The 14,119-nt window shown below is 47.5% G+C and overlaps 1 protein-coding gene across 2 annotated transcripts in view; it reads left to right on the forward strand.

Moving 5' to 3' along the window:
- The first annotated feature begins 1,678 nt into the window (after positions 1-1,678).
- Positions 1,679-14,119, forward strand: part of ATP2A3 (ATPase sarcoplasmic/endoplasmic reticulum Ca2+ transporting 3) — a 148,600-nt gene continuing 136,159 nt past the window's right edge. For both annotated transcript variants that reach the window (XM_006272254.4, XM_019493449.2), the window contains exon 1: positions 1,679-1,855. In XM_006272254.4, coding sequence (XP_006272316.2) covers positions 1,738-1,855 — 118 coding nt within the window. In that variant the 5' untranslated portion in view covers positions 1,679-1,737. The remainder of the gene's footprint in view (positions 1,856-14,119) is intronic.

Here is a 14,119-nt window from a genome sequence, read left to right on the forward strand (position 1 = left end):
ACATGATCCTGAGGGAGATGGACATCTGCTCAAGATTAAGGCCTTCAGCTTGCTTGCTGCATAAGCCCCTGTGCCTTGCTGTGGTCAGCACCTGATGATTTATACCTTAATGCACTACCTTCTATGGCAGTGGGTGCAGAGTGGGGCCCTGAACGTTATTGCTATGCGCGCCTCCTCTTCATCTCTTTCTCGTTCAGTTCTATAGTAACCAATTCTTGATTTTCTATAGCAGCCATGCTCTTCCCTTATAGGTGGACCTGTGATCCTGCATGAAGCAGGTGGTGGGACCTCCATACCTGAGACTAGATGCAACAACGACTGTAATATTACATGCAGGGTTATCTGCGTTTGCCTTTCCATTTGACATAGGTGCAGGCATCCCTACTGATGTTCACTCTTTTTGTATTAGGTGTCTCATTGGAATTTGGTTTTCTTTGTGCCTCACACCTGCCTCTCACTCCTGGACAAACCCCTCCTGCATATGTTTCAGTAATAGTTTATATAAGCATTTCTGCTGTGCGCCAGCCTCAAGCGTCTCCATTGAGACTGACCCACGGCTCCCATTCCAGCAAGGGAAGTTTAGGTTAAACATTAGGAAGAATGTTCTCACTAGGAGCATGAATGATGTGAGCCCCTGGAGGCTGGGGGGGCACAGCGACTGCCTGCAGGCAGCAGCATTGGGGCACGGTGGCGGCGAGCAGGGAGCTCCCACAGGCAGCTGCAGTGGTATTGGGTGTGGGGGGTGGGGAGTGCTGACTGTCCACAGGCACTGCTGGCAGTGTTGGCAGCACTTCTTTTAGGGGGTGCACCTGCACCCATGTGCACTCCCTACATGTCACCAGTGCGTAGGGGGGTAGTAAAATACTGGAACAGGTTACCCAGAGAGGTGGTAAAAGCTCCACCCTTGAAGGTTTTTAAGACCCGGCTCAACAAAGCCTTGGCTGGGGTGATCTAGTTGGGGATGGTCCTGCTTTGAGCAGGGGGTTGGATTAGATGTGACCTCCTGAAGTCCCTCCAAACCCTCATTTTCTATGATCCTACTTAACCCAGGGTCTTTGATCTATTGCAAGGGCAGAGTTGCGTTCAAACGTGGTAGGGACCGGGTAGATGATCCCTTCCCCCAGCCCCTTCCTATCCATTTTCAAAGCATCATCTGAAGAACAGGAGCCGGGGAGCGGGATTTCCAAGAGCCACCGTAGAGGCACAGAGCTAGGACCACACAGAGCAAGGGGACAAAAAACGAAGCTGAGAAGCTGGGCCAAGGGGGCCGTGCAAGCGGAGGGGTGCAGCAGGGGCTTCCCGGCCACCTCTGCTGGGCGACTGCGGTCAAGGGATGTCACAAGGTCCCTCGCGCTGTTGCACCTGCCAGGGACGGGCTGTTTGCTGCCTGGGGCAGAGCCTATCCCCGCCGGCTTCCCCCTCTGCCCTCGGGGCGGCCGGGCCGGGGTTCCGGATGGAACATGCAGATTTGAACGCGCGTCTTGGCCAATCAGGGGAGGGCAGGAAGGTGTGAGAACGCGGCGGGGCCAATCAGGGGGCGGCAGGTAGCGAGTGCGGGGCATCCCGCGCCGCGGGGCGGAGGAAAGTTACTTGTGCGCCGGGGCGGCGCGGGAAGGCAGCGGAGCGGGGCGGGGCGGGGCAGGAGGCGGGGCGGGGGCCGGCGGCTCCGGGCACACCTCGCGGCAGAGCGGGAGGAGACGCGCGGCGGTGCGGGAGCGGGCGCGGGGCAGCGGAGCCATGGAGGGCGCGCACAGCCTGTCCACGGCCGCCGTGCTGCAGCGCTTCGGCGTGCGGGAGAGCTGCGGGCTCAGCGCCGAGCAGGTCCGCCGGAGCCGCGACAAGTACGGACCCAACGGTGAGTGCGGGGGCGCCTCCGCCAGCCCCTTCCCCGCGCCCCTGCCGCGGGGGCGAAGCCGCCTCGTCTCCCCGCCCGCCCCGGAGAAGCAGCCGCCGGGGCCGGTCTGGAGCCGCGATGTGCAGGGCGAGCCCGCCTGCGCCAGGTGAGGTCGGGCCCGGCCCGGCCCCGGCACAGCTCGCCCCGAGGCTCCTGCTGGGGGGTGTCTTGGGCCTGAGGACTTCGGGGTGGACGAGCCGGGCTCCTCCAGCAGGCCGAGGCTGTGCGCTTGTTTCTCCCTCTCCTTTCTCACCCTCACTCTAACGTGATCCCCCCCTCAAGCTTGGGATGGAGGGAAATTCAGCCCAGGTAAACTGGCGGTAGGTTTCCTCCGCATCGTCATCTCCTTCTTTAAAATAACACGGTAGAAATAGAGTTGCATCCGTGTTTGCCAGATGAGCGTTTGGAAAGACATGACCTGACGGGCGGGTAAAGGCTCCGCCGGGTTTTGACAGCGTCTTTACCGAGTTGGAGAAGGGAACTGGTCGAGTTTGCGAGGTCAGCAATCCTCAGGACTCGGCAAAACTCTTGGGCAAGTCGTGGAGTAAGCGCTTGAGGACGTGTTTCTGTTTCTAGTAACTGGTGTGTGGAGGAGGATCCTGTCCCTGGTGAAAAAGGAGATGCCACCAGCCTCGTGGTGTTGCAGCTGAAAGTAATGAGTCGCAGGGGCACAGGAGCTAGCTTGTGCCCGGTCCCCAGTTCACAGAAACTCCTGAAAGTCTGGGGAGAAAAAGGTGTTGCTCTTCCCTGGGCTCACGAGTGTGCATATGGAATTGGCCTTCAACACTATCCGGGCTTCTAGCATAGTTTTACCGCCTTGCCATCAGAGTCGGGCATGAGGAGCCTGATCCAAAATGATTGGGAATATGTTATCATATGCATTTTTTTCCCCAGTGGTTCAGGCCATGGAGCCTGATACCAACCCAGAGGCATGGTGCTTCCCCTCAAAAAAGGCTGATGCAAAGCGTCTGTGTTATATGAAAAGGCAAGATAATAATTGGTGGTTGAGGTTTTTAATTCCATCATGCATGAGCTGTGTAATAAATAGCCTTTGAATCGGAGACCTACCTTTATTGCGACTGTCAGAAGCTCTGCTCGGAGCACAAGCTCTGACCCTTGGTAGGTTTCCACCCTTTCAATAATGTTCTGTGGCTGTTACGTTCAAGACGGGGTTAGTTATAAAATAAACGAAGTTATAATATTCTGAATGAAAGCTAAGAGGTTGTGGTGGTGACGGGGCAAAACTGAAGTATGGAAGCCTAAGATATGCCTAGCAGTTTACTCTTTCCGGTCCTCATATCTTTCTGATGGATCATGCAAGATACTACAAGAAACATATTGTAACAGTATTCTGCAGAATGCACCCCCCATAACGCTTCTAAAAAATGTGGGCCAAATGTTTAAAGCCAAGATGCCTAACGTTAGGCTGCTTTAATGAATATTTTAGTCGCCCCGAATAGAAGTAGCTTGAACTTGTTTTCCAAGGGTCTGGGCACGCACAAATCCCTGTTTGAAAGCAGGGAGGACCCCAGGCAGCACCAGTGCCTTGGAAAATCAGGCTGCTTTTAATTAGGTGCTGTGGAATAGATATAGGAGGAACCCAGTGTTGGAGCTAGTGTGACAGGAGATGTTTTAGGATTATATTTTTACCTGTAGGGCTTGATGAGTTGCTTAACTTCATTTCAAATGTCGTGAAATCGGTATTGGAGTCGACTGGTGCAGCAGTGTTCCCAGCCACCCGGCACGTTGCCAGCCAAGATCTTTATCTTCCATGTCACCTTGTGCGTAGGGTGTCAGGATGGGGTAGGGGACAATGGAGTGAGGAGACTAAATCTGCTTTCAATTTTTGGGATCTGAATGGCAAATGATGGCACAAGAAAGAAGTTCTGTAACTTGGTCGGCAGATAAAACAGCTATAAGAAAACTTCCAACCTCCTTCCAGGCTAGATGGCAGCAGGGAGGAGAAAGGTCTTTAGTCCCTGCCGATGGAGAGGCAGTTGGAAAGACAAGGGGAGCTGCCCCTCAGCCCTTGGGATGGTGGAGCACTGCTCCATCTCGTTACTGCATCTTGTTTTTAACTCTTTAGTGCAAGACAGCTCTTAAGTCCATGTTTAAGCCCCAGTGAAGAAAATTTGACTTCACCCATATGCTTCTAGTCAGCCCCAGATTTAAAAGCTTTCCTCACTGGGAGCCGAAATGAATGGCCAGTGGATCTATGGAGTACAACGTGTACCATCGCTTGGTGCTTGGATTGTACCTGGCATCTGCAGGTTTTAATTCAGGAGTGCTGAAAAGTGCTTTAAGCCTCGCAACACCCTGGTATATAGTACCATTGCTTTATGGATGGGATACCTGATGCGTAGCATAGCTGATGACAGAAGAGGGAGAAAGTTCAGAGCGCATGACTCCTTTTCTGATGCTTTAGTTGCAAAACATCTAAAGCATCTCTCTCTCTCTCAACTCTTACTGGTTTCATTTTCTCAGCCTCCTGCTTTTATATTCATTCACTTCCTTCTGAACCTGAAATCAAACCGTTGGTTCTGCTGTGAATCACAGTCTAGGCGATTAATACGACTTAATCCTCCTCATAAAAAGGACCTTCTAGCAAATAGCACTGAAGGCTGTTTTCTTCTTTCTTCTCTTTCTATAAGAGTATTGTGGTGCTGTTGATACATTTCAGAGCCATAAGATCTGCTGCTGAGCCCAAACACTGAAATAAAAAGCAACCACCATTGACACTGCTTTTTATGATTTTTTTCATGTATAAATACGCTTCTGGAGCATAAAATTGCTTTTTCAGTTCCAGTGCTCACATTTAAATTTGTAGGAGGAAATGGAGAAAGATGCTGTGTATTTAATATCTCCAATTAGTGGCTTGGCAGCAAAACTCTTAAGATATGGATTTATTGGTCAAGGGGGAAAAAAAAATCATTGCTGTGAAGAAAATGTGTTCTTGTTTTAAATCTGTCATCCTTGATGTCAGGCTGGCTGTTTTATCTGCCAACCAAGCTACAGAACTAGATCTAGCCAGAGCAGTTCTAAAAATGCTTGGGGATCTGCAAAGTAATTCATAGAAAATGATTACTTTGCAGTGTTTTCCTGTGTCAAGTCCAGCTATTCCTTTCCTCCCCCATATTCCTTTTCCCAGCACTTAAACCATGGGTTCTTTAAAGAAAACAACAAACCCCAAGCCTACCCCCCAAAAAAACCCCACAACAACCCCCCCCATCTATAAGAAGGTGCTGTCATGTATATAATCTCGTATAGGGAATGATGTGGAAGAATAAGCATTTTTCTTGATGTCTTTCCATGTTTAAAGTCAAGGTCAGATTCTCTTCTTCTATTGCTCCAGTCTTACATCGGTGCAATCAATTTGATTTTAGTGGCTGCATGTGGCATGGTAGACAACCAGACCCCAAATGACTTGTTTTAAAGATGCTCATAATTTTCCCAATTTTAAGTGGTTTTCCTATTGTAAAATAGGCATATATTTTGAACTTGATCCAGCAAGCATGTGTGTATACACATAATTTTACTCATGCAATCAGTTGTTGACTTCAGTGGATTACATGTGTGAATAAAGTTACATGGCTGAGTATTTGCAGTGCAGGGGCATCAGCCTGTTTTGCATGCATGATCTTTTTTACTAGGATCTGCTTGATAGTTAAATAATGCCTTGAGATTATACTCCAAAACCTCCCTGCGGTTTTGTTCATCAGCTTCTTTACAGTAACTTTCTAATGGTTGCGCCTTGATACGTGTTCCTGAGTACTTTTAAACCCCAGTGCACTTCATTGCAAGACTTGAGTAATAACACGTTAACTAACGATGATTGTTTTTTATTATTATTAATCCCCTGATACAGCCCTAGCTGTCTGATTTTACTATGAATGCTAATTAGCGCAAAATTCATGTCAAAAGAAAAATTATTGTTAGTAGTGATGGGTGTGCAAGTGGGCCAGACTCTCACCCTGGTCCAAGAGTGGAGAAAAGTGGTAAAGGAAACTTGCCATTTCTACTCCACCCCGAACCTTGATTGTGTTTGAATCTAGATATTGTGATCCGTCTGTTCTGTACTTGTGCCACATTTCACTGCTTTTCTGGTGTTCAAACCGCAGGACAGTTTTGAGCAGTTAGGTCAACAAAACAAATTGACACAGGGCTCAAGTTCAGTTAGAAATTGCAGCAAGATGTGCACTTGACTTTTAAGTGCACTGACCATTTATTTTCTCTGTGACAGCATCTAGTTAGGGTTGAATGCGTGCACACATGTATATGTAGTCATAGCATCTGAAAGTATGCATCTAAAAGTCATACACCGCTCCCATCCAGGACCTGGCAAAATGCATTTTATACACGAATGTTGGATTAATTGCAGGCAGTTACTAATCAGCTGAGATTATGTTCAAATATCTTTCTCAACAATAAGAAATTCTTAATGACTCTAAAATTTTTAGCATCCTGAGATGCCAGTAAGAAGAAGAAAAGCGCCATTTTTCATTTTCTGACTCATCTGTTCCTCTGTGCATCGCCCACCTTTCCCACCCCCGAAGCACACGCTTAACAGTCTGATTCATAAACATGCTACTTTTTTTTTCTCCCCCCCCCCCCCCCAATCCCTTCCCTTAGGAGAAATGCTGATACATTAAAACATCTCAAGTGCCTGCAAATCTTTGTAGATGCTAAACTGTATTCCTCTAATCAAGCAATGGAGAAGGCAGGTTTTTAATCCCTACCCCCCCACCCCCCTATTTAGATAAAGATGGAAGAAAAGTGAGCTGTAAAGTCCAATATTGGCTTTACTCACTTGTTTATCTGGTCAGGTGTCATCATAAAACATGTGGCTACCGTGTTTTGTGTTGGGCAGAGTGTTTGTGGTGAAGAGCCAGACTGTGACAATCCATTTCTTGGATGTCATTCAAAACTTGGATTAAGATAGATGTTACCTCTGTGAACCCGAACTAGTTTGTGCACGTCCCCGGCATATTGAGCTGTTCCACTTGGAGAATTTAGGTCCGTAACTTGGAGGAGAGGCTGGTAAACTTCTTTCCCGTTCAGCTCGGTGCTTAGCTACGTGGCTAGTTCTGTTTGCTTTTCAGCCAGCGGCTTCTGTACGTTGCTGAACTGGAACCTTTTTTATGGGCCGCGTTTCACCGGGATACACGCAAGCATGCTTTGGAGTAATGTCAAACAGGCCACAATTCAGCCTGTCGGGTCTGACATACAGACTGCGTGGGGTATATAAAAGTGACCATTTCTCCCTTCACCACCTGAACCCCCACCCAAAAGTAAAGGCTTTTTTTCTGTATTGGAAGAAGTGGCCTGAATCTCTAATCTGAATCCTCAAAATTTTACAAATCGAGGGCTTTTATATGTAAATGAAAGGATCTGTGCCCATCCTTTCTTTTGTGAGTTCCAGCTCTGATTTGGAGCTAGAATAGGCATGTTGTCTGGTACAGTTGTGACTGTTACGCTTCTCTCTTTTCGTTACGGAGCTGCAATTTTAGTAGTTAAAGAGCAAGGTGAGAAGTCTAGAGATGAGCATCCTAGTCCCAGATCTACCCAAGACTGCTAGGTGAACAAATCGTTTAAGTGCTCTGTGCTTCATTTTCCTTATTTTACAGTCGTGGGTAAGCTTCTCCACATTTTGAAGTATTTAATTCTTTGACATGCCCAGTTGAAGAGCCAAATATAATTTCATTAGTAAACTCTGACTTCTAAGGAGCAAAACAGACAGTGAAAATGTGGTGCTGTTGTCTGCGCTGAATTGCTTATAGAAACGACAGGGATTCAAGGGATTGTATTGCAGTGGTCTACACAACAGCAGAGATGAGCAGCTTGTACTGACCATGAAGAGCGGCAGTAACAACAGCGTACATCCCTGTCTAATAACCTGTCCTCTTTATGGAGTATTTGAGATGTCTTGTTTAATTTGTCTCCTTTAACCAATTGTTCCAAACATTTCTAGCCCAGGTTTTGTAATTCTTGCCTTGTTTCCAAAGAGCTTTATTTTAGGTGTATTTTTTTTTTTGTTTTGTTTTTAATTTTCATTTGACAGATTAGATTTTGGTAGCCTTTTCTAAAAACTCTGTTCTGGAGGTGGATTAAAAAAAAATACCAATTATTTGTTGTGGTAAATTTTAAAATATATATTTTTCTTTTAAAACACATCACTATCAGATCATTTCTTAATTAAGAATCTGTTGTCTTTTCATTCCCCCCCCGGCTTTTAAAAATTGTTTTTGGCTTAGATCCTTGCTTTTGTTTTTCTGTCACAAAATCAGGAAAATTATCAAAAAAAAGAAATTGCTCTGGAAAAAGGCAATGTTCAGTGAAACTTACTTTTTGAGAAACAATTTAACTAGCTTTGTTCCTTTCTCCTCTTCTTTCTGGTCTCCTTCAAGTACTTGTCAGAATGGAAAAAGATCAGGTGGCATTTTTGTTGGTGTAAGTTAAATGTCACTTTCTAGGAAGTATAGATAAACCAGGCATACAAAATGCATACCTAATGTATAAGCACTGACACTGCTTGTGTACCTCGTTGAGTTAATTGGTCACTCAAACATGTCTAGCCATAGGCTTTCAGAGTTGTATTATTTGTGAGTGTGCCATTGTGGCGATTATGGACATATAGCTTGGATATGCATCTAGTCTGTCTAGAAATCAGGGCTGGGTTTTGTATCAGTTACACTATTTATATAATTACCTCGGTTAATGTAGAGCTAAAACAGTTGTATTGCTTGGAAGCATGTGGTTTTGTGGGGAAGGGCATGAGACCATCAAACAATGTAAACCCCGCCCCCAAAGTCAGTAACAAGTCTGATTCATAGGTGCTAGGGTCGGAAGGGACTTCAACAGATCATTAAATTTGATCCCCTGCCTAGGCACGAAAGTGTGATGGGGTCAGCTGACCCCAGCCAGATGCCTATCCAAAATGTTCCTGTCAGCTAATAATAGCATTAAATGAAATGTCTTAACCATGGTAAGTAAGTGCAAAGTTACCAGCCATCCCTTCTCGGAAGAGATCTCTATTTCTGCATTGTTTGCTGGATTTTCAAATTCCTGTAGATGTCACTGAACTGTTTAAATTGTTACAGTCACTGTGGAGGTAAGAGACTGGGTGTAGGGAACATGACTGTTCCCAGGCACCTACAAACTGTAATCTTGGGTTGTGAAAGACTTTTCCAAATGTGGATCCAGCCTATAAATTTTCCTGCAAGTCAAGTGAACAGAAAACCATTCATCTGCATGAGCCTAAGGGCCCTTTGGGTTAGCATGGCTAAGGTCCACCAGTTCCTATAGCTCATGCCACACGTACATGATGTGGCCAGCATCCTGTCCAGTTGCCTCTGACTTGCCAGCCTTAATGAGCTGGTACCCTTTGTTACAGCTGGGTTGATCTGGAACAGCCTCTGGCATGAGCCTGCAGCAGGGCCCAGATTCATGCCTCTGGAGCTGCAGCAAGATGGCCCATACCTCTGTCACCATACAGCTAGGTGTGGCGGAGCCCTGTTTTACAAAGAAAGAGCCACACAGCTGATTAGTATAACAGCAAGTGTGTGGCAGAACCCCTGCTTCCTGTTCACGGCCCCTTGATCTAATGAGTAGACAGGACAAATGGGGATGAATTCTCAGAAATGGAAGAATTGTTGGGGAATGTCGTAGTGGACTGGGGCAACAAGGACCGTGTGATGACTGAGATCAGGATCCTGAAGAAAGGAAGGAGAGTGGCAGAGTATGAACCCTGGACTTCAGAAAAGCAGGCTTGGACTTATTCGGGGAACTGATGGGCAGGATCCCCTGGCAGGCCAGTCTGAGCGGGGAAAGGAGTCCAGGAGAGCTGGTTGTGTTTTAAAGAAACCTTACAGAGGGTGTAGGAATGGACCATCCTGATGTGCAGGAAGACTAGCAAATATGGCACAAGACCAGCTTGGCTTAGCAGGGAACTCTTCAGTAAGCTAAAACAGAAAAATGAAGCTGGCAAGTAGAAACTTGGACAAATGACTGGTGAGGTGTAGAAGAGCACTGCTCGAGTATGCAGGGATGAAATCAGGAAGGCCAAAGCACTATTGGAGTTGCAGCTAGCAAGGGATGTGAAGGGTAACAAGAAGGGTTTCCACAAGTATGTCAGCAACAAGAAGAAGAACAGGGAAAGTGTGGGCTCTTTACTAAATGGGGGAAAAGGCTGAGGTACTCAATACTTTTTTCACCTAGGTTGTCACAGGCAAGGTCAGCTCCCAGACTACCACACCTGGCAGCACAGTTTGGGGAGGAGGTGAGCAGCCAACAGAGGCGAAAGAACAGGTTAGGGACTGTTACAAAGGCTGGACATGTACCAGTCCATGGGGCCAGACAGGATCCACCCGTGGGTGCTGGCAGAGTTGGCTGATGTGATTGCAGAGCTGCTGGTCATCACCTGTGGAAACTCATGGCAACTGGGAGCGGTCCTGGATGATGGGAAAAGGGCAAATATAGTGCTTATCTTTTAAGAAAGGGAAGGAGGAGGATCCAGGGAACTACAGAGCAGTCCGTTTCACCTCGGCCCCTGGAAAAATCATGGAGCAGGTCCTAAGCACTTGGTGGAGATGGTGATTAGGAACAGTCGCCACAAATTCAGCAAGGGGAAGTCATGCCTAACCAACCTGATTGCCTTCTACGATGAGATGACTGGCACCGAGGATGTGGGAAGAGCAGTGGACATGATATACCACAACTTCAGCAAGGCTTTGGATATAGTCTGCCACATCATACTTGCAAGCAAGCAAAGGAGATATGGGTTGGATGAATGGACTGTAAGGTGGTTAGACAACTGGCGGGAGCATCAGGCTCAGAGGGTAGTAATTAGCGGCTCACTGTTTAATTGGCAGCCAGTAGCAAGTGGAGTGCCCTGGGGATCGGTCCTGGGCTTGGTTTTGTTCAATATTTTCATAAACGATCTGGATGATGGACTGGAGTGCTTCCTCAGCAAGTTTGCAGATGACACCAAGCTGGGGGAGGGAGTAGTAGATATGCTGGAGAGTAGGGGTAGGATTTGGAGAGAGTGCCACAAATCGGAGGAATGGGCCAAAAGAAATCTTGTGACCTTCAGTAAGGACAAGTGCAAAGTCCTGCACTTAGGAGGGACCAGTACCATGCACCAGTACAGGCTGGGCTCATTTAACTTGCAAAAGAGAAGACTGAGGGGGGATTTAATAACTGCCTCCAGCTCCCTGAAGGGGGCTTCCAGAGAGGATGGAGCTGGACTGTTGGCAGTGGTGGCAGATGGCAGAACAAGGAGCAATGGTCTTAAGTTGCAGCCAGGGAAGCTTGCTTAGATACTAGGAAAAACTTTCTTACCAGGAGGGTCGTAGAGCACTGAACAGAGGTTGTCGAATCTCCTTCTTAGGAGGTTTTTTAAAACCCAGGTAGACAAAGCCTTGGCTGGGATGATGTAGTTGTGGATGGTCCTGCTTTGAGCAGAGGGTTGGACTAGAGATGATGTCCTGAGGTCCCTTCCAACCCTGATTTCTATGATTCTGCGATGAGATGGATCTGTTAAATAGTGGGGCACTTTCCTAACAAAGCTCCATTGCCTCTGCTATTTAGAAACAGACAAGCAAAGTGGCAGTAAATGTCCAGTTGGCAACATTGCTGCACAGACAGTAGAAAAGTCTAAGTAATAAGACAGTTTTTATTTTCTGGGTCTATGTGATGGATGCTAGCAAAGCATGGGTATGTGCTGCAAGAGAGCTCCCTGATAGCAACTGCTCTGGGAGACTCTAGCCACAAGATCTGCCTGGTAGAGATGGACTTTGAGCAGAAGCTGCTATCGGAGCACCCTTGCCTCCCAGGGGCTTTGGGGTCCAAGAGAAAACTCTGTGGCCTTTTTCCATCACAGATTGTTAGCTCAAAATGCCTGGATCCCTGAATTACACTTGAATGTTAACTTTAAGAGAAGGTGGCTTTTGGAAACTGTTATTTTGGAAACTCTTTGTAAACCCCTCTATGTGTGAACTTTGGCTTCAGCTTGCAAAGATTCTCTGCCCTCGTGGAGATCTATCGCAGCATTAGGATTTTGATCCGTGACTGATTTGCTTCTTTCAGAATTACTTTGAGGATCCTGTTAGGAGAGGGAAATTTTATCCTGCTTGACTCACCCAATACAGTACCAGGCAAATCTGCCTTGGAAGCTGTGCCATAGAATTTGTTGCAGGCAAGTTTGTGCTAAACCATAGTTTGAAAATGTTAGCGAGCAAAAGTGTTGGGGAGATGAACCACAGCAGAAATGTCTTCTGCCAGCAAACCAGAGGGCTTCCAAACTACCAGCATAAATGCTGGAAGAGATTTGGTGTTGAAATATTGTTTATGGATACATACAGTACGCTTCTTGTTCTTGGCTGTACCAGTTATTGGAGAACATATGCCGAGTTCCCAAACAAGTCGACTGTACTTTTTCCATTGCTGCCTGAAGTTCCTCAATGGAAGAACTGAAGTTAAGAGCTGACCTGATCACCTGCAAGATCCATAAAGCAACCAGTAGCATGCATTTGATTTTTTTCCACTGCATTTTGTGTTGTAGCCGTAACACAGATGCTTTCAATTGCCAGGTTTTAAAAGTGGGATATTTGGTACCTCTGGTTATGTAGTAAAGACTTCCTGGGGAAAGTCCTATGCTCCCCCCCACCGTCCCCCACTCACTTTCTACAGTAATTCAGTTAGGATTAATACCTGTCACTTAGAAACATTCAGCATGTGTAAAGTGGCTGGTTTTGTGCTTTGCTTCAGACATCTTGGGGGTGGGCAAAATGGCAGATCTGGTTGGCAGCTGGATTTCATTTCCCAGCAGCCCCTACTTGTGTCTCTGCAGCGGGTTTCCATGGAGACCCCAACAGCGGGAGTGCTGTGACAGCATGGGGCCAGGGTTTCCATGGAGACCGGCCCCAGCCGCTCTGGCAGAGCATATGGCTGGGCAGGGAGCTGTTCCAGGGCTGGGGTTGGGATCTTGCAGCTGTGACTGTGGTCCAGAGATAGGGCAGAGCTGTGATCTGCTGCCTGCACACCCTGGGCAGGGGCATGTGGGCAGCGGATCACAACTGTGCCCCATCTCTGGACCACACTGTCATGGCTGCAAGATCCCAACCCTGGAGCAGCTCCCTGCCTAGCCATATGCCCTGCCAGAGCTGCTGGGGCTGGTCTCCATGTAAACTGGCCCAGTGCTGTCATAGACCAGCATGGCTGGGGTCTTGATGGAAACTAGCTGCAGCGACACAGGCGTGGGCTGCTGGGAAATGGAGCCCACCATGGGCCCAGTCTGGCCTGCAGGCCAGACTTTGCCTGCCTCTGATCTACCTGCAGGTCTACTAGTATGTTTGGTGCATTCACAGTGTCATTAATGTCTGATGTCAATGGGAGTTCATGTCCTTTGGATCATGCACCAAGGGCATGATTTCTACAGAAGCACTGAGCACCAACAGCTCAACTTAAGTCAATAGGATCTGAAGGACCTAGCAGGGCTGTGCAAAACGCTGTCGTTCCACTTCGACTTTTGTTTTGATGAAACAGCGTTTCATTTTGAGTTGAGTTTTGTTTTGAAAGCGCTGTTCCGTTTCGTCGAAACTGTTTTGCTGTTTCGACGTTTCGCCCACGCACTGCTGGGAAGATCGGTGCTGCCACTGGCTCCAGCCGGCAGCAGCAGCCTCCTGTCATCCGGTAGGCAGATCGGGGGCCTGCATCCCCGGAGGAGTCCGGCACAGCCCTGCAGCCCTCCCGGGGGTGCGGACGGGCCCGATCTGCCTGCCGTATGACAGGAGGCTGCTGCTGCCGGCTGGGACCAGCCCTGAGGCCAGTAAGCCTGGTTTCAAAACATTTAGAGTGCCCTTGTTTCGTTCTGAAGCTGTTTCGAAGGCTTTTGTTTCATTTTGATTTTGCTGTTTTGAGTTCGAAACGCATCGAAACAGCTTTGAAATGAAATGCTGGGCAAAATTTCACGCTGCCCTAGGGCCTGGTACCATCGGGAGGGCAGTGGGAATGGGGTGGGAGGAGGAAAAGAATCAGTATTTTTAACTTACACACTTGGAATTATTTGGGGAAGACTAAGAACATTATCTAAGGCAACCCAAGGAAAAGGTCTTTTTCATGTTGGTTTTTAATGTGGGTCAGGGTGTACTGAAGATGCTTCCCCCCCCCCCCCATTTAAAGTGCTTTATTGCCATGACTTAATAGAAGTGCATGGCTTGATAGCACTTT

The sequence above is a fragment of the Alligator mississippiensis genome, chromosome 14 (assembly GCF_030867095.1).
Source record: "Alligator mississippiensis isolate rAllMis1 chromosome 14, rAllMis1, whole genome shotgun sequence".
NCBI lineage: Eukaryota > Metazoa > Chordata > Crocodylia > Alligatoridae > Alligator > Alligator mississippiensis.